The sequence below is a fragment of the Podarcis vaucheri genome (assembly GCF_965113315.1).
Source record: "Podarcis vaucheri genome assembly, chromosome: 17".
NCBI lineage: Eukaryota > Metazoa > Chordata > Lepidosauria > Squamata > Lacertidae > Podarcis > Podarcis vaucheri.
In genome coordinates this window covers 5,241,540-5,262,282 of record NC_138755.1, presented here as the reverse complement: position 1 = coordinate 5,262,282, position 20,743 = coordinate 5,241,540, and the positions used below count along the sequence as shown (strand labels likewise).

General features: G+C 45.1%; 1 protein-coding gene and 2 long non-coding RNA genes across 39 annotated transcripts in view; 2 read left to right on the top strand and 1 right to left on the bottom strand.

The window, feature by feature from the left end:
* The window catches only part of LOC309522339, a 232,792-nt gene that overhangs the window by 55,430 nt on the left and 156,619 nt on the right, over nucleotides 1–20,743 (top strand). The window lies entirely within an intron of this gene.
* WNK3 (WNK lysine deficient protein kinase 3) overlaps nucleotides 1–20,743 on the bottom strand; it is a 96,393-nt gene that overhangs the window by 8,457 nt on the left and 67,193 nt on the right. For 33 of the 34 annotated variants that reach the window (XM_082205366.1, XM_082205348.1, XM_082205359.1 and 30 more), the window contains 7 exons: nucleotides 11,562–12,406; nucleotides 10,606–10,834; nucleotides 10,108–10,223; nucleotides 5,380–5,840; nucleotides 3,087–3,298; nucleotides 2,532–2,633; nucleotides 542–744 (listed from right to left, as the gene is read on the bottom strand). In XM_082205366.1, coding sequence (XP_082061492.1) covers nucleotides 542–744; nucleotides 2,532–2,633; nucleotides 3,087–3,298; nucleotides 5,380–5,840; nucleotides 10,108–10,223; nucleotides 10,606–10,834; nucleotides 11,562–12,406 — 2,168 coding nt within the window. The remainder of the gene's footprint in view (nucleotides 1–541; nucleotides 745–2,531; nucleotides 2,634–3,086; nucleotides 3,299–5,379; nucleotides 5,841–10,107; nucleotides 10,224–10,605; nucleotides 10,835–11,561; nucleotides 12,407–20,743) is intronic. The other variant, XM_082205349.1, reaches the window with a different exon arrangement.
* On the top strand, nucleotides 2,039–20,547 carry LOC309522357. Its single transcript, XR_014215067.1, has 4 exons — nucleotides 2,039–2,188; nucleotides 19,914–20,011; nucleotides 20,232–20,318; nucleotides 20,485–20,547. It is a non-coding gene; the product is annotated as an uncharacterized lncRNA (long non-coding RNA).

Below are 20,743 nucleotides of genomic sequence, written 5' to 3'. Positions count from 1 at the left end.
ACAAATTCTGGCACGTGGGAGGCAGCAAGTATGTTCCTTTCAGATCTTTATCTCTTTTCCAAGACTTATGCAATTTTATAGGGAGAAGCTACTCTTTTTAGACACCTGCTCCCAGTTCTGCATCCTAGAACTGTTGTGGTGCCTGTGTCCCCATTCCTCCATCTGTCCGTCCTTCTGCGGCTTCCCAGGTCCATTAATGCAAGACGGGGGGGGGGGGAGCTTCTATAACTCTTTGGTTTAGATCCACTCCGCTAGTTTTGGAGTGAAGATTAAACCTAGTTTTGGAGATTAAACCTAGGAGCAACCCTCTCTCCTCCCCTCCCTGAAGAGGTGACAATCCTGAGTTCACATGGACTCCAGCTATTACACATGGTGTAATAGTTAGAGAAAAATAGGTGCCTCCCCATAATGCCTGGGTTGTGAAGATGATTAAGTGGGGGTGGGGAGCAAGGTCACCCCCAGCAGGACAACAGCTAAGGTATCTCAGCTTGCACAAGCTCACCCTTGTGAACTTTATTTTATGAAATCCCACCCCCCTCACCTCATATACTTTGCTCCAGCTGTCGGAGTCCAGCCGATGCTTGTTCTGTTTGATCTGGTTGAGACTTGGCTTGATAAGGGAGTTCCCCACCTTTTCTTTTGTCCAGTCGTCCACCAGTTTGTGCAAGTCATCTGTGAACATCCCTTTCTTACTGGCCGTCGTCTGCTGACAAGAAGCAGTGCTGCTGACGATGCAGAGCTGGTCTAAGTGCGTGGGAAATATTTTAAAGCACGTTACAGAAAGCAGAAACAATCTGTAAAAATGGGATGTGCCGTTTGGGTCTCTTCCCACAGGGGAGGGCAGCGGCGTAGATTGCGTAGCTGGTGTGGGTACAGGTGCCCCGGAGTGGAGTGTGCGTGAACAGAGCCCTCACCACTAATGCTGCTGGAGTGCCCTCCCCCTGCCACCAAGTAGGGCTGCACTGCGCCCCTGCCACCTACAGCCCTTGGAGGGCGCAACGCACATATATCCTAAGGGCGCACTCTGCCTTCCAGCTCTGCGCCACTTAGCAATGCTGCAGGGCTGGGTGAAGCAGTGGCGTTGCAACAAGGGGGGGCAGTGCGCCCCAGGTGCCATGTCGGGGGGTGACAAGAAGGCACCCCGCGGGTGCCTCTGCTGCAGCCGCGAGCAGAGGATTCCGGTGTCGGCAGCAAACCGCTATGTACAGCATATGTGCGGTGTCGCTACATGCAACGCATGCATCGTATGTAGTGACGCCGCACATGAACCCTACGTAGCGACGCCCTGCCCCAGGTGTCACACGCCTTCGTTCGCCCCTGGCATGAGGAGGATGCAACAGGCATGCACCCCGAACAGGGAAGGGCACCTGTCTGTTGCGTCTTCCTCCCACAGTCCTGCGGCATTGCAAGGCAGCGCTAGGCTGGCAGGACAGTGAGGAGCAAAATGCTCGCCCCAATGCGCCCGAGGTCACTGCCCCTCTGGCCCTACCCACGTGATGCCACTGGGCGAGGGGAAGAGCGATCATGAGAGGCAGGACCGTGGTGCTGAACTTCAAAAAGTACATATTTCCGTAGCAAAGAAAATCAGATTTGCGCTCTGAGCAAGCCTTGCCACTTCAACAGATTTGCATATATAAGCTTATTTTATTTTATCTCCAAATGTAGGTTGCCGTTTAATTTAGATTTGCTTTTAAATCAATGACAGGAGGAGCAGGGGGAGAGAAAAATGAGGGGATTTAGGTTAGGTGGCCTGGCCATAGTTTAGAGCAGGAAATGGTAGCTGGTTGTGAAAGAGGGAGCTAGGTAGGTCAGTCCCACCCAATGGTGGGAAGGTTTCCCCACAGGCTCCAGTTTCAGGGCTTCTGAATACATTAAACCTTTAAAGCACATTCCCCCCCCTCAAATAATTCTGACACTGTAGTTTACCCCTGACAGTTACAATTGACAGCAGCCATTAAACAAGCTGAGATTTTTTTTGAGAAGAAAAATGTGTTTTAAAGGTTTAGCCTGTGTTACTGCCTTCTTATTTCCCAGATTCTCAGCTTCACCATTTACACAGCATCAACACTACATTGACAGGATGAGCAGAAACAAGTGAAGTTGACAGAGGTGTATCCCCCAAACATGCGAAGATTGGAAGCCACAGAAGTTTGCGATCTCCTGCAATGCCTCTACAACATGTACTGAAGTATGTATCCCCTTTTCAAACCCTAGATGTTTACGGCAAATACTGGTGTACCAAAAGCACTGTATAAAATATGAATTGCCTCTCAGTCATGGCAAATACTGGTGTACCAAAAGCACTGTATAAAATATGAATCGCCTCTCAGTCATGGCAGCTAGAAACTTGTTTTTACATACACCATATTTCTCTCTCTCTCTCTCTCTCACACACACACACAGACACCACAATGCTAGCTATCAGGTTCTGTGTTTGCATGGTGAAGTTGCAGAGATGTCATCTACCAACAGGAAGATATTAAATATAAAGCATTGGCATTTCAGAAGAGAAGAATGGAATGTGCAAATACCTTGGCTAGTCTCTGCTTGTGAACAGCTCTGGTGCAGCAAATGGGCCTGAATGCTCAACTGATAGTCTATCACAGAGGCAGCAGTGGTAGCACAACAGCATTCTGTAAGGTGGAGGAAAGTTGGGGGGGGGGAGGCACATGATTAGAGGTAACAAAACTATGGGGTGGGAATGGAGAAGATGACAAATGAATGGATCTGTATCCAAGGGTAATATTTACAAAGTTGTCTCAGGGATTTGGGCATCCAACTAGTGACTATTGTCAAGAGATTTTTGAAAAGTTCAGCTCACCAGGGCAAAACATAACAAAGGAAAGTGGTAATGGGAAAGCTCTCTAGACTTTTGCTGCATCACGTGTAATGAGCCAACAAGGAAATAATATAGAATTCCCATGGCAAAGTAAGCAAAGTGGAAAGGAAAGCTTATCTTGTGAACCGGACTCTTTCATGCATTTGTGAACTTTAGACTTTTCTTCTACATTAAGGAACCCTTCAGCTTTGACAATTCCCTACACCGGCACCCATATTCTGAACCACCTCCCACTCCCATCTCTTACCGGGAGCAATGATGCCATTGTCAACATGTGACAGAGACTGTGGCCTGCTACGCAGCTTGCTTTTGAAAGACTTGGGCCGGCGTGGAGACGACAGTTGCAGGGAGATGTCAGAGGATTCTGACCTGCTATCTTTGATGGAACGCAGCCGTTCATACAACTCCTGCAGCTCCCTGTTCTGTTGAGCCTGAAGGTTCACTACCTCCTGAATGTGTCTACACAGAAGAGGAAGAGAACAAAGCCTTAGGACAAAGCCAAGCCCTGGCTTACTCTATACCCCCCTCAGCAGCCACTTGACGCAGGCAAAGGGTGATGGACCAGCTGTGAGACTTTCAGCCCAGGGAGCAGGCAAAGACTTTGATTGTGCTAAGGTTCAGGGTTAGGAGCTCCTTTACTTTCTCCTCACTCATATGGGTTGCTGTGGGAGGGGTGGGCCAAAAGGACTTCTTGGCCGATGCAGTGCTCCTCCTGATTGGCTCAGCAGTTCCTAAGTCTGCCCGCCCCCCATTTGTAGCATTGGATTGTACACTTTATTGAGACCTGGGACACACAGCATGTGAAACTTAAGCTGCTCCACAGGTGAGGGGTTTTCCTGCAGCCCATGTGTTCCTGGTATATATGACTATGGACTCAGCTAGACTGGTAAAGAAAAAGCATTTTATATGCGTTGTATATGCAATCTGACACTGTGACACCAGATGGCGCTGTGGAGTCCTGTCTTTCCCTACCGGATTTCCCTGTATGAGTTTGCAACGCGTTTAACTGAATCGCTTCTTTGACGTGTCTCAATCCAGCATATGTCTTGAAACTGAGGGAAGCAAATGTCCCATATGGTATCTGCTTCCTGTTTGCTGCTATGGCTAAATAGTTAGGGAACTATTCTGTGGCACTCCAGTGTGGGTTCATGTGCACAAGCTCCCTGTCTTTTGCCTCTGTGATGACTATTGCTGGCTCAGGCATACTGAAAGTGCATGGGGGTCATATTCCCCTTGTTGGGGCATGCTCTTGCATCTCTCGTTTCCCAACCACTTTCCCTACAGTGTGAGTTACTGGAGGCTGCTGCTGTCAATGTGTGGCTGTGGCCCCTCTTGGGCCTATCCTGCTCCTTCCCTTTCCCCAAGTGGCAAAATGCTCATTTTCTCCTTTAGTGGCCTTGAATTCTCGTCCCTTTGCAGGCGTTCTCCCAAGGCAGCAGTTCGGATGTTGTGTTATATGGCTTCTCTTTCCTTTCTTTTGTGTTGTGAAGAAAAACAGTACTTGTCAGCAGTGTGCAGTGTAAGAGGAACTGGACTCAGGGATGCCTGCGGCTCTTGGCCACTCACACAGCAGAAGGTGCTGGGACATCATTGTATATTTGGCAGATTGCGTGTTGCAGGGGGTGGGGCAGGGGTGTAGCAGGGGTGCCCCTATGTCAGCATGAGTCAGTTGGCTCTGTCTGGTGGCCATAGGGCATTTCTGTGACTTCACCACATTGGCCACAATTAAATGTTCAAGTGCAGGTGGCGTTGCCATGGCTGCTGGGGGTGGAGCTGCCGCTGCTCCACCCTACTCTTTTCAGAGCCATGTGTCCCCCACCCACCTTCTGTGACGGGCAAGGGTTGGATATGGCAAATGTTGTGCCAGTATAGTGGCAGCTTCCCTGTCTCCCTAGGGTACTAGAGGATAAGGTTGCTCTGCCCTACTTCTACTTAATACATCACACATCTATAGTAAGGGCTGCAGTGTTTAATAGATTCACCTAGGCTGATGTATTAATTAACATTTTTGCTTGATTAAAAAGCTGCCCTTTGCTAACCAGGCAAAATATTTTGTAAGGTAATTATTTGTAAGGTAAGTACTTACAACTCTGTGGCTGAAAGTTCCTTCTTAGAAGAGGCACTGCTCCTTCTCTCACCCAGAAGGGAAGGCCACTTCTAAGATTGAGACTACTATGATGCAATTATACATAATCTAAAAAGAAGAAGAAATAATGATTCCCCCCCTTCAGAATAAGTTTCCTTCATATGAAAATTTATGTAGATTCAGTTACATTGATTGGTTGTATGACAGATCACCTGAGAATTCCTTCATCAAATGGCCATCCAATCTGGCTTGCTAAATAGTGGCAGAATCATCTGGAAGTAGCAGACCCAGACTTACCGAAGCTTTGTGATATTATCTAACTTCAAAATCAAAAAATGAATGTAATGGAGCACCAAGAAAGTCTTACTCTGCTCCACCCTTTCCACATTTCGGTCCCTCGTTATAATGAGAACCTTGACGAATATGTTACAAGGCCCCATTTTAGTGCCCTTACTTCTCCCGCAAACGCTGCAGCTCCACCTTCAGGTCCTCATCTTCAATCTCAGACTCATCATCGCTGCTCATTGGGGAAGAGGGGGAGTAAAAGAGTGAACTGCGCCTCTTTACGTGGGTGCCATCCCTCTCCTCTTGTGACTGCTGGCTTCGCTCCCAGCCCTCCAGGCTACCACCCATGGGGGCAGAAAGTTCACTGTCAGAGCTAGGCTGCTTCCGCACAAAACTGCCTTTGGCCCATGGCTCTGAGAAGGACTGCATCCTGCTAGCGATAGCAGACTTCTCCTCCAGGTCCCGCTGCTCAGGGGTTGTAGGGGATGCCTCTGTTTCACCCATGGCACCAGCCAACATAGCAATTTCTCCTTTTCTGGGAGCCTCTTCTTCTGGACCAGGTTCTGAGGAAGGAGGCATCTCACAGGGTTCACTATCTGAACCACCTGAAGCCTGTGGCACTGTGATGACCTGAAGCACACACAGAGAAAGAGAGAGGAAGAGAGAGAACGTCAGCTGTGTAGGTTCCCTTTTATAGAAAAGTTGACCTAGTGTGGGGCAGAAAAATGGGCAGGATTTGGTCCCCAAGGAATATTTTTTTTACAACTACAAGCCCAGGCGGCAGCTCCCACTTTGGTGTCTTCAACATGACATACTTGTACTACTGGGCCTCAGATTGTAGTTAAGAGTCGACGAGGAATGAGCAGGGGTTGCAAAGAGCCAGGATTCCTGGGGTTTCATTTCCTTAGTTGGATTTTTAACCTACTTTATCTCCAAATGCTTAACCCTGGAACAAGATACATTTATAACTATATCATTTAAAATAGATTTAAAAAATGAAATATTAAAAATATTGCATTTTTTTTAATGTTCAACCACACCTTGCACAAATAAAAAGGTTTTATGTATGTTAGCTACTAAATGCACACAAAAGCTTTGACTTACATGACCTAAATAGGAGAGCAAATTCTTATCTTCCATTCAGAAAAAGGGGGAAACAGTGTATCATGTCATGCCAAGAGAGACCTGGACTACAGGGACATAAATGTCAGCTGACCCTACTGCTAAAAAGACCACACCAAACAAAGAATAAACTCCCCTCACCCCATGTATTAAATATCTATGAAGAGAGGACTTCAAAGAGAAAATACCAGATACACTAAGAAAACTGTCAATAATCAGCTTCATAGATTTCTTTAAAAACGACTTTGAATTAATATGCATTAATATGCCTTGCAAAGGCCTGCTAGGAGATCCTATAGCAACTGCAGCAAAACTATCCACAGTCAAGACAAAACTGAGTGGTTTTATAAGGACTGCAATACATTGATGGGGGAACAGAGAGAGTGAGAGACAGACAGGGGGAAAACGTACAGCAATTTAAAGCACAGGGAGCTACATGATACAGACCTACATACGGTTCACCAGGAAAGATACACTATAAGAATGCAAAATACTTATAGTGCATGAAGAATTACTGCAGAGAGATGGAGCAACAGACACAGTCCTTTTCATTATCTGAAAAGAACCCATAGGCACTGGTAACTCCTCTTTCAGACAATTTTTTACTAAGAACTGTTTATCATAGAGAGTCCCCTCTAGTATTAGGACAACACTCCCTTGATCCATCTGGTCAAGCATCATGCCACCTCTGAGACCGCTTGTTGCAGGATTTTCTCTAGTCACTGCAGGTAGGCCGACAGTTCCTCTCATCACCTTTGCATGTTGCTATGAAATCTAAAGATAGGTTCCTCAGCACTTTTCATACTCCCAAATGTAGGTTCCAAAGCTTCTAAATATTCAGGTACCCTAATTTGGGAGGTTACGTCTCTGGTAGGCTGAGTATGATACCTGTTGCAAGCCACACGTATTGCAAGAACACGGCTCAAGGCTCAGGGGAAGCTGACTGTAGCAGACACACTTACTGGTAGTAGAGAGTCACAACAGGCAAGTCAGGGGGTTTTCAGGACCCTGGACAGAGCACCACAGATGGTGCTGGCTCATGTGCTCGCATTTACACACAAGGAGAACTGTTGCCTAGCAGAGTGCAGAGGCTGGCTGATCTGGTATTGTTCACACTCCCTCTGAGGAACAGCCAGTGTTCTCAAAAGGCCACTGCCCAATTCTGCAGCCTTTGCCTCCTACATTGTGCAATGGTGAGGACTGTACTGGGCATGTGTCATCTGAGTCCAGGGAGTCTGGCAAGACCTAGAGTGGGAAATGATCCCACCCCAAGCAGTGCTTCCACCTCCTTTATGACTTCCTTTGAGCCTAAGGGTGACTTGAGGCCAGAGAATGTGAAGAACACCTCCTTTTTTAATCTCTAGTACAGTGCTGTAACATGCTTGATTCATGCGTGAAGATTGTCCCTCCCCAATCCCTGGGTAACATGTACACAGAGGACCCTCAGTTTTCAGTAAGGAATAGCTTCAGGAAGGTTTTAGCATCCTCCCCAATATCTTCCCCACAATATGTATCATTGTAGCACTGGGAGCACTGGTTTCAAAGTAAAAACTGCCAGACCATAGCTGCAAAGGTATTCTCCTGTTGCTCTAGAAAGTATACAAGGTTTTTCCTCCCAGTAACTACATTTTGTATTGAATATACTTTTTATGACTGCTAAGTGTCCAGACTCAGTTTGGTGTATACACAATTGTCCCGCAGGGTGTGCCATTCCCACCTAAAGAGCAACCAACTCAACCTTGCATAATTCCCCCCCCCCCCACATCCTCATCAAAGTCTTCAGATCTCTGTTGACCAATGTCTATATGACCCAATGCTTTCTTGGTATCATGGCCCCAATCCCAGGCTCTTGCACTACACTGAGAAAGATACTGATGAGGAAGTAATACATGCTGCTCTACTTAGAGAGGCCCTCAGCATCTCTCCCTGGGCTCTTCTGGCCCAACAACGGAGCTCTCAACCTTCCTCAAACAATAAGCCTCCAATAATATTGATATCCCTTCCATGGCACAGGAATCAATGCTTGCAGAATAGGACGAGGCCCTTTAGGTCATCAAGGTAGTTGAGGCCAACTACCCTGCCAGCCTACTTTAGGCTTCAGATGGTCCTAGCTCTCTGCTGAGACACCGCTTTCCAAAACTCAGCCAGCAGGGCTATTGGGGATTTCCCAGGGTCCTGACTGGCTTAGGCAATCTGCCATTCTTTCCTCCCTGCTTCAGGAAGGTTTTAGCATCCTCCCCAATATCTTCCCCACAATATGTATCATTGTAGCACTGGGAGCACTGGTTTCAAAGTAAAAACTGCCAGACCATAGCTGCAAAGGTATTCTCCTGTTGCTCTAGAAAGTATACAAGGTTTTTCCTCCCAGTAACTACATTTTGTATTGAATATACTTTAATATACTGCTTTAATATACTGCTTTAATATACTGCTTTAATGCTAGAATATACTGCTTTAATGCTAGAAAGTTGTAGGAGTTATCTTCATTTACACAACTTTTGGCTCAGGCTGCAAATTTGGACCTCAATTTGTCTATTTGGGTAAAGGCTTCCCCCCTCACAGATCTGAGATGTAGTAAAAATAAAAGTATTTAATCCAATTACAAAAAAGAAAAAAGAAAGAAAGAACAGCATGAAAAACTGGCTGCTTTGTCAAATAGCCTGTGCACTCTGTTTATGGGGTGACCTTCAATGGAAAACATTGTTCTTTGTAAAATACATGGCTTGCTCCACAGTGATGCTCTGACTGATGTGTGGGTTTGTGGGTGGGGAGATGTTTCTCATATCCACTCAGCAAACTGAACAAGAGTAGATGGAAAGAAAGACCCATGTCAAGTAGGGATTTTAGCTCACTTAGCTCAGCTCAAAGCAGTGATAAAAACTAAGATGACAACAGCTTCTTTACTCTTCATGAATCAGATTAGGAAAGCTTGCAATAGTACCAGCCTCTTCCTTTCAGAAGAGTCAGCTCACAGTCCTTTAAAAGCTCTCACATCTGGAGGGTTTACAGCAAAAGATTAGCTCTGAGCAGCGACCAACTATGTCCCTGGAAAGTTCAGTAAAAATTCTCTATCCTTATTCTAGTATTTGTTTCTTGCCACTAGGTGGCTCCAATTTGATACCTCCCATTCCCTGAAGTTTTATACCTCCAAGAGTATGAGTTGAGTCACAATATGAAGCTGTGACAAAGATTTGTTTCATAAATGCGAACTATAGATAAACTTGGCAAAAGCTGAAATTGTGATTTTCACAATAAATGAAATAGTGGACTGAACATGCATTATATAACTCATAATTGGCGCATCATAACTTTAGACCAATTATCCAAGCCCTTTACTGCTTTAATGCAATGAACAAGTCACAGCCAGAATGCAAATCTCCAACAAAGCCGTAGTTCAAACTTCAGATTAAATCAAATGCTTTATCTAGTTAAAATAAGATGGCTCAAACCTACACCAGCTGCAAAAAATAAAATAAAAATCCAAATATGGGGAAATGCCAGCAAAACCTGCTCCAGGAGGTATGCCTAATAGTCAACATATCAAAAGAGTTGGTGGGGCAATGGTAAATTTTGCCTTCATTTTGCCTCTGTCACTGTCACACACTCTCCCAGAAGGTTGTCCAGATGGGAATGTGGCCATTAGCCTGAAGATAGTCCCCCACCCTTGAGCTCTTTTGAGCAAAGCAAGGTAGTAATGAAAACAAACAGCGGAAGTAAGACAATCATTGCATGCATATTTGGATTTACATGGTTTTGTGGATTACATTATACGCACCTGAAATCGGCCTCGCTGGAATGATCCAGCCACAGATTGACCGGGTGCTTTATTCTGCACTGTTGCATGCTCAGAGAGAGAAATCCAATCAGGAGCAACATCACCAGTCATCTCCTCTGTTGTGTAATTTATTTTATTTTTGTCGAAAATGAACACAAAGAAAAAGAACACAGTCAGGCAAAGCTGGGACCCTGATAATACTAAAATGCAACATTGCATTATAAAAAGAATGATTCTATTATACATGTAGGCTTTTTATTTTATTTTTTGTATCTAAAGACCTACACTTCTATGTGGAATGAAGAAACTGGTTAATCAAACTGGAAAACAAAGTGGTGGTGGGTGAAATGTTACACAAATGAGTAAAGGAGCAAAAATGTATAAATGGAAGAGGCAGGAAATGCTAAAAAAGGGGGGAGAGAGAAAATAAAACAACCATACTTAAATAAATCAAAACAGATGTTACCTAGTCTAGATCCCTGACTGTAAGCACACTACCTTGCCGGACTTTTGATTTCTTGAAAAAGCTGGTCTGCCGTAGCCTGTATGCCCAGCTTTTTAATTTGCGAGTCCAGGATTTCTTGCTAATAGGGTTTTTGAGACTAGGGCAAGTAAAGCTTAGGCCAAAATATCCACCTCCTGCATGCAGGTGCACAGCTCCACCACTTGATGCTGAAGCAGGACAGGCCACAGGGTTCTCAGGAAATGAAGCCTCCGGGGACATCTCCTGAACAAAAGAAGTGGGTGGGGAAGGGACAGAAGAAAGTGGTGTCTGAATAATGGCAAGGGGGAGTCTTGCACTATACAAGTCGAACCTTAAATATTTTAGAGCAGGGGTAGCCAACGTATTGTTGGACTACCAATGCCCATCATCTGGACCACTGGCCATCCTGGCTGGAGTTGGTGGGAGCTGGGAGTCTAACAACATCTGCAGGGCTTCTGGTTAGCTATCTCTGTTTTAGAGATTGCTTTCTTGCTGAGGGTTGCACATTCAAATCTCCAAGCTCAATGAAGTGCCTATTTTTAAAAAAGATCAATTTGTCAGGTTAAACTAGCCAATGACAGGTTAGGAGGTTATATGTAACTGCTCAACAATTTTACAATGCCTTTCTCCAAATAGGACATTTCCAATTCTTAGCCCAAGTAGGGCCCAGTAAAGTTCAGTTCTGTATTAATATAGGCAAACTGTTGCTGTAAAAATATCATCTAACTCCCACCCTGTGCCTCTCCCAGCACTGGTAACTCCCAGATACCAGATATTCATCAAGCACTCTAATAAAACTGATCCAGGACAAAATGTTGGGATAGTATGCCTGAAAAGGAAACTTACCTCTCACTTGCCAGCACCCATTAAGCTAGCAAATGGGTTTGTACAGCCATCTAGCATAGCTATAGATTTATTGTTGCAGGAAGAAAAGATTTCAACCCCAGCCAATCTCCCTGTCAGTACTCACATGCGTACAGAGATCACTGGGAGCAGAGGTGATAGCACTGGGCTCCCTCCTCAGCACTGGCAAACTGTCTGGATGACTTGCAGATGGGATCAGCATAGCCTGGGGGTCTGAAAGCTTGGTGGGGCTTTGCTGGGTCTCTTGGGGGGAGTCTGGTGCATCAAGAACTGGGCCAGGAAGAGTTTCTTCAGCAGACGAGGAAAATGGAGACTCCAGGGCACTTTGTGTGTCTTTCTGGCTCTCAGGGGAAGTGCCCGACAAGCTGTGTTCCTGATACAGAAGCGTCCGCAGCTTCTCATCCAGAGTTTTGATGTTGTTGTCGACAAAGTCCATCTTAGGGGGGCCCTCACTGTCTGACTCCAGATTGGATGCGAAGGGGGTGCCTTCTTGTCCAGGGGTCTGAGCCAAAGCACTGGCCTGTTCTGTGCTCATCGTGTTATCTGCTTCCTCAGTGGTCGGGATGTGGCAGGTGGTTGGTCTGGGCACAAAGGCCTCAGTGGGCATACTTTGCTCCGCAATGCCAGATGTTGGGTGGGGTGTATATGAAGATAAGTGAGTTTCGTCAGCCTGGGTCTCTGCCTCTAAAGACTCTGGCCAAGCAGAAGAATCGGAAGCAGTAACATCATAATTGTCACCAGCAGTGGCAGACAGCAGCTTATCCATGCTGCCTTCCACTTGGTGAGGAATTGCTGACTGCTCAGTTTCCGATGTTTGGGGTTCAGATACCATACTGTCACTTAGCTCATTTGAGTTGGAAGAGGGGATCGTTCTGTGCTGGCTGCTGAGATTTTCCACAGCCTGTGGACAATTCTGGGGGTGATCTTCTTTGGTACTCTCCTTTATATGGTCTGAAAACACAAAGAGATAGAACTGTTGACAATTCACACCCTAGGGAAAGCTATGTTGCAGTATGGCCCTTTAGAACACCTCGGCCCTCCAGATGTTTTGAGACTACAATTCCCATCATCCCTGACCACTGGTCCTGCTAGCTAGGGATCATGGGAGTTGTAGGCCAAAAACATCTGGAGGGCCAAGGTTGAGGAAGCCTGCTTTAGAAGGAAAAAACCCCTGTTAACTGCAGAGAGTGTCCCTTCTAAAACTTGCAATTCAAGATGGGATAGTTCTCAAAATTATGACTTTAAAAACCAAGGTTGCTGGCTTTGGAGAAGGGGTGTGTAACTTATGCCAGGGGGCAAATTTGGCCCTCCTATTCAGCCCATGGGGCTCTCTACAGGTCACACCCCTTTCCACCTCAATGGTGCCTTCCTTGAATGCTTTTGCTTGGCTGGATTATGTCCTTGGAATTGTGATAATGCCTATTGCTTGCCTGGAAGGAGAGAGGTGTGTACACATGTGTGCAGAAACCTATGCTTTTTGCCTGGCTGGAATGCAGTCTACTGTAAGAATCACATCTGTTGCTCTGCCCACTTTCGCATCTCACTTCCCTGCCTCCTCTCTTTGCCCACACCCACCATATGGCACCGGGAAGGTTGCTCACGAGGAAATGCCTTGATCTGAAAGGTTTCCCACCTCTGCTTCAGAAACAGCTCAGAAAAACAAGCCCAACATATTTGCAGCAGAACAAGCTTTTAGGCTATTATAAAATAAATTCACATAGCATTTTTATAAAGGAGTGTAATGTATATGATTATATAGATAAAACAAGCTCAGGGTGATGTATGTGTCCTATGAGGGCCAGTCACTGTTGTAATTTTGTATTCATCTTGAACACTCCTATGCCACTTTTTACAAAAGCCTCATAATACTTTTCATAAATATAGAAACACAGTAAAGTTGTGAAAGGAGCAGGAAAAAAGTGAGCACAAGATAAAATTACCAATCAAGACAAAACAAAAACATTGGGGGCAACTAAAACCCTCAGTCAATTAAAAAAGTCTTCACCTGGCACAGTAAGACTGTAATTTTTAATAATAAAAAAGAAGACAACTGCATCATCAGCCATGACCACAATAACTGTGAGCACACTTCATTCCACACATTATTTCTTATCTCTGTTTAAACCTGATCTGATCCATGCACTGCTCTCCCCCATGAAGTATGCATGGGTCTTTCATTAATGATTTTGAAGGAACTTTAAAGGTATTTTTTTATTTCAGTCTATATCATTTTATTTTAGTGATATTTTACTGCTATTTTTTAGAAGTGTAATGTAGATTTTAAATTATTCCTTTATGTTTTATACAACTGTCTTTACATACTGCTTTGTGGGGGAACTTGCCCTGAAAAACAGATTTTTAAAAAAGAAAAGAAAGAAACCTGATTTCTGGTTAGAAAAGGATAGTGCTTTTTCAGTGCTTACTGTGAAGGTTCTTTCTTGTTTGGGGTAAACAATGCATCCTTCTATGAGGCAGGGAGCGCATGACTAACTTTGTTGCTGCATTGAATGCTGATTATTATTATTATTATTATTATTATTACTACCCTACCTTTTCCCTGATGGGACTCAAGGTGGCTTACATATAAAAACGAGACTTGCTAAAACCATAGAAAAAACTATCATTAAAATAAAAAACAAACATCGTAAGAAATAAAATTATATTCATATCATATATAATCTATTAAAATGATGCTTGCTCCAGTTGCATCCCATGGCCAAGCTTGAGACAAAGTCAAAGAAGGAAAAGGCAAAACACAGGAAGAGAGAGGTCCCTCCTAGTAAGAGATGACTCAGCACAGATTAGAGGTATCTGCAAATGAATGTGTGTGCCAAGAGAAATTGTTTAGCTCACTGGTCAACAGGAGCTCCATTTTCCTTTCTCAACCTGAAGAAGCATCCAATAGGAATGGGATATGCATAAGCTACTCTGAGGGACGCGGGTGGCACTGTGGTCCAAACCACTGAGCCTCTTGGGCTTACCAATCAGAAGGTCGGCAGTTCGAATCCCCACGACGGGGTGAGCTCCCATTGTTTAGTCCCAGCTCCTGCCAACCTAGCAGTTCAAAAGCACGCCAAAAAATGTGCTTCCCACTCCGGTGGGAAGGTAAATGGCGTTTCCATGCGCTGCTCTGGTTTCAGTGTTCCCTTGCGCCAGAAGCGGTTTAAGTCATGCTGGCCACATGACCCGGAAAAACTGTCTGCAGACAAACGGCGGCTCCCTTGGCCAGTAAAGCGAGATGAGAGCCGCAACCCCAGAGTCGTCTGCGACTGGACTTAACTGTCAGGGTTCCTTCACCTTTACCTTTTCAAGCTACTCTGATTCTAGGGAGGGAATTTAAGATAAACCAGTGGGAGTAACGATGATGAAGAATATGCTGGAACGTGCTGTCAAATGTCACCTCTACGGAGGCAAAGGGAAAGGGAGGAGGAGGAGGCTCCCACATGGCCACTTACATGCCATCAGCAACTGAAGGGGGAAGCACGGCTGCTGGTGCTGCTCTTGTGGAGTGTGTGCCATGACATTTTTGTGATGTAGGGAGGTGCTGAGCCAGATAGGTCAAGACCATGGAGGCTTTAGGCCATCTCACTAATATGGTGGGTGAAGTCTTTTTCCCCTAGGGACCTGGGGGTTAAAGAATACAAATGGGGAGTCTGTTTGATGGAAGGCTTGAGTGAGTCTGGGACAAGTCTTTAGAACCCTGTAAAGACTAAGCCTGTGACAGGGGATGGGGGGCTGGGGCAAAAGAAGGGCAAGATCAGTTGTTCTGTTCGTTGGAAAGCAGAGTTCGTTTTTGGAAAGAAGGCTGTGCACAGATTTATTCTACCCTCATGAAAAGGTCGCACAGATGTGCCAGGGCTCCCAGCTCTGAAACCTCATGGACTAAGATTATGGCCACTAGGAAGGACACACTTTGGGATAACAATGATAAAAATGTGGTGGTCTGGAGGACTGCCTTTCAACTCAAGGAAGAGAACTTGTGTGCTCCTGTGGCCATGAAGAAACAGGCCTCTGAGAAATCAGTGCTTGTGTGGATGTTTGCCAGGGTTCTGAAGTTCTTCCCAGAGAGGCTGGATGACAGGAGTGAGGTCTGTCATTGCTGGGAGGAAGATTAGCCTTTCCACTGTGTCCCTAAGCAGTAAAGTCTTCTGGACGGGTCAGGTGGCTTTTGGGGAGCTTAACTATGGAGCTGCAGCTAGAGTAACTAGGAAGTGTAGATGAGCCCTGTCTTGGGGTGAAGAGCTGAGAAAAGGCTATCTTAGGGATGCCATATGTCCAGAATACTGTGGGCGAAAGCAGTGTCTGGACAGAAACCGGCAAGATGTCCCAGAAAATCCGGACAAATGGCAAGCCATGTCGGCAGTGCCATTTTAGCCAATTTTCGTAAATAATTGTTCAAAATAGCTCAAAAAATGGCAATTATTTTTGCTGTTTTGCAAGAAAAGCTCAACAACTCTGATGGCCACCCCCAAGAAGCTCAACAACTTTTTGTCTGGATGTTCACTTTTTGAAATATGGCAACCCTAGGCTATATATCCCCTTCATGGAACACTGCCTTGCCGTGGCGAAGGGGCTTGAATAACTCAGAGAAGCTATGAACTATGCCGAGCAGGGCACCCAAGATGAACAGGTCATAGTGGAGAGTTTTGACCAAATGTGATCCACCTGGAGGAGGAACCGACAAGCCACTCCAGTATCCCTGCCAAGAAAACTCCATGGACAAAGACAACAGGCATATAAAAGTTATGACGCTGGAAGATGAGCCCCTCAGGTCAGAAGGTGTCCAACATGCTACTGGGGAAAAGCGGAGTACAAGTACAAGTAGATCCGGAGCTGATGAAGCGGCTGGGCCAAAACCGAATGGACGCTCAGTTGCAGATATGCATGGAAGCGAAAGGAAAGTCCAATGCTGTAAAGAAAAAATATTGCATAGGAACCTGGAATGTAAGAACCATGAACCTGGGTAAGTTGGATGTGGTCAAAAATGAGATGGCAAGAATAAATATTGACATCCTGGGCATCAGTGAACTAAAATGGACGGGAATGGGCGAATTCAGTTTGGATGACTATCATATCTACTACTGTGGGCAAGAAACCCGTAAAAGAAATGGAGTGGCCCTCATAGTCAACAAAAGAGTGGCAAAAGCTGTATTGGGATGCAATCTCAAAAATGATAGAATGATCTTGATACGAATCCAAGGCAGACCTTTTAACATCACAGTAATCCAAGTTTATGCACCAACTACTGGTGCTGAAGAAACTGAAATTGACCGATTCTATGAAGACTTACAAGACCTTATAGAAGTGACACCAAAGAAGGATGTTCTTCTCATTATAGGGGATTGGAATGCTAAAGTAGGGAATCAAGAGATAAAAGGAACAACTGGCAAGTTTGGCCTTGGAGATCTAAACAGAGCAGGGCAAAGGCTAATAGAGTTCTGTCAAGAGAACAAGCTGGTCATCACAAACACACTTTTCCAACAACACAAGAGACGACTCTACACATGGATATCACCAGATGGGCAACATCGAAATCAGATTGATTATATTCTCTGCAGCCAAAGATAGAGAAGCTCTATACAGTCAGCAAAAACAAGACCTGGAGCTGACTGTGGCTCAGATCATCAGCTTCTTATAGCAAAATTCAAGCTTAAACTGAAGAAAGTAGGAAAAACCACTGGGCCGGTAAGATACAATCTAAACCAAATCCCTTATGAATACACAGTGGAAGTGAGGAACAGGTTTAAGGATTTAGATTTGGTGGACAGAGTGCCTGAAGAACTATGGGTGGAGGCTCGCAACATTATACAGGAGGCAGCAACTAAAACCATCCCAATGAAAAAGAAATGCAAGAAAGCAAAGTGGCTGTCCAACGAGGCCTTACAAATAGCGGGGGAGAGAAGGCAAGCAAATGCGAGGGAGATAGTGAAAGATACAGGAAATTGAATGCAGATTTCTAAAGAATAGCAAGGAGAGACAAGAAGGCCTTCTTAAACGAGCAATGCAAAGAAATAGAGGAAAACAACAGAATGGGAAGAACCAGAGATCTGTTCAAGAAAATCGGAAATATGAAAGGAACATTTCGTACAAAGATTACCATAATAAAGGACAAAAGTGGTAAGGACCTAACAGAAGCAGAAGACATCAAGAAGAGGTGGCAAGAATACACAGAGGAATTATACCAGGTACACCCCAGGTAGTGTGGTTGCTGACCTTGAGCCAGACATCCTGGAGAGTGAAGTCAAATGGGCCTTAGAAAGCACTGCAAATAACAAGGCCAGTGGAAGTAATGGTATTCCAGCTGAACTATTTAAAATTGTAAAAGATGATGCTGTTAAGGTGCTACACTCAATATGCCAGTAAGTTTGGAAAACTCAGCAGTGGCCAAAGGATTGGAGAAGATCAGTCTACATCCCAATCCCAAAGAAAGGCAGCGCCAAAGAATGCTCCAACTACCCCACAATTGCACTCATTTCACACGCTAGCAAGGTTATGCTTAAAATTCTACAAGGAAGGCTCAAGCAGTATGTGGACCGAGAACTCCCAGAATTGCAAGCTGGATATAGAAGAGGCAGAGGAACCAGAGACCAAACTGCAAACATGCGCTGGATTATGGAGAAAGCTAGAGAGTTCCAGAAAGACATCTACTTCTGCTTCATTGACTATGCAAAAGCCTTTGACTGCGTCAACCACAGCAAACTATGGCAAGTTCTTAAAGAAATGAGAGTGCCTGATCACCTCATCTGTCTCCTGAGAAATCTCTATGTGGGACAAGAAGCTACAGTTAGAACTGGATATGGAACAACTGATTGGTTCAAAATTGGGAAAGGAGTACGACAAGGCTGTATATTGTCTCCCTGCTTATTTAACTTATATGCAGAATTCATCATGCGAAAGGCTGGACTGGATGAATCCCAAGCCGGAATTAAGATTGCCGGAAGAAATATCAACAACTTCAGATATGCAGATGACACAACCTTGATGGCAGAAAGTGAGGAGGAATTAAAGAACCTTTTACTGAGGGTGAAAGAGGAGAGCGCAAAATATGGTCTGAAGCTCAACATCAAAAAAACGAAGATCATGGCCACTGGTCCCATCACCTCCTGGCAAATAGAAGGGGAAGAAATGGAGGCAGTAAGAGATTTTACTTTCTTGGGCTCCATGATCACTGCAGATGGTGACAGCAGTCACGAAATTAAAAGACGCCTGCTTTTTGGGAGAAAAGCAATGACAAACCTAGACAGCATCTTAAAAAGTAGAGACATCACCTTGCCAACAAAGGCCCGTATAGTTAAAGCTATGGTTTTCCCAGTGGTGATGTATGGAAGTGAGAACTGGACCATAAAGAAGGCTGATCGCCAAAGAATTGATGCTTTTGAATTATGGTGCTGGAGGAGACTCTTGAGAGTCCCATGGACTGCAAGAAGATCAAACGTATCCATTCTTAAGGAAATCAGCCCTGAGTGCTCACTGGAAGGACAGATCGTGAAGCTGAGGCTCCAGTACTTTGGCCACCTCATGAGAAGAGAAGACTCCCTGGAAAAGACCCTGATGTTGGGAAAGATGGAGGGCACAAGGAGAAGGGGATGACAGAGGATGAGATGGTTGGATGGTGTTCTTGAAGCTACCAGCATGAGTTTGATCAAACTGCGGGAGGCAGTGGAGGACAGGAGTGCCTGGCGTGCTCTGGTCCAGGGGGTCACGAAGAGTTGGACACGACTAAATGACTAAACAACAACAAGGCTATATATGTAAGCCCTGAAGCAGGAGGTGTGCTACTACTGATATGATGGGATCTACTGAAAAATCCACCAGCATGTCAGCGCACTTGTACCTAGCTTTACCTACTCTTCTCTCCCTGTGTGTACCCTGCGCTCTTCCCAAATCAGCTCCAGGGGATTGAAAGAAACCCAGTAACAGATTTAGGAGGTTCAGGGCATGCAGGGAGAGAAGTTTCATTGTGCAGTCAAAAGTCCTTACACTGACAGAAGTTGAGAACCGAGCTATTTGTAGCCAAGGCCTCCTAACCACCAGAACTGTTGTCTTGTTTTTTGTAGCTGGTGCCAGGGCTGTCTGATGGAGGAACTGTGAGGTCTAGTGGAGAAATGGGAACTAGACTACACTAGCTTAGGAATTCTATACAGCCTTGGTCAAAGGAGGTCCTAGTGGGCTGAAAAGAGTAAGGTGGCTTCCTTTTCATATGTGTGCCAAGGGTCTCTTTTTTATCTACAAGGTGCACTTTGAGCAGCTCTTCACTAAATAGACAAGTCCCTCTGAAGTGGGCTGCTCACTGATTTGACCAGGAAGTTCAAGACCTTCTAGCTACTGTGAATGCTACAATGATCCTTGAAGAAGGCTAAACAGCACCTAGGTTGACATTGGGAGTGAATGCTGATGCCGTGGTAAGTCTGACCAATACCCTCTGATGGGTATTGTTGTCCCGATCCTTATTTTGCAGTATATCCTCCAGCCAAAGAACCGTAGCTATAGCAGCATTTAAAGAGGCAAAGACAGCAGCCAGGACAGGAGCCTCATGGGACTTTTAAAAGAAATGTGGTCTGCCTTCTTTCCACTTCTTTCTCAGGAAAATGTGTCATTGTGCCTAGGAGGGATTGAGTCCAATAAAAGGACTTCCACTGCAGCAACCACAACTGGGACTTTTAACTGTTCCATTGCCAGAGGGGAAACAGTATACAATCCTCTGAGCTAGTCTGGTGGCTTTTTGTTTGGTTGGCTTGGTGTTCATTTCAACTAATTATTTATTTTTTTTACAAAGCGGATGGAAAGGGTACTTCTTTGGAGACTGATCTGGTCTCCAAGGAGACAAATGCTGCCTGGGATGTCGGCTGAGCTGGCTCAGGAGGTGAGAGTTGCAAATCTACAGGTGATTTAGCTCTTGCTAATAAAGGTCTCAGTGGGAGGCTCCATAGTAGCTGCAGTGGGCTTCTTTTTAATTTTTGCTTCCTTAACTAGCCTAATATGTTGCATTTTTTTTCTTTCTTTCTTGTTGGCTTTCTGCCCACCTGAAGGAGCCATAAAGGATGAAGGGAAAGTCAAGAAAAAGAGATTGATAAAGATTTTTTTAAAAGGAGGAGGAGGAGGAGGAGGAGGAGGAGGAAGTGTGTAGCACAGGAACAAGGAACATCTGTTTGGGATGAGCACAAAGTATAAAGGTATGGAGTTGAGATTATGAGAAGGGAACAATGAAGCAATGCTCTATGCTGGGTGAAGGCAGGGAATCAACTGGGGAGGAGTCAGGAGCATCGGATGCCGTAAGGAAGTTTGTCA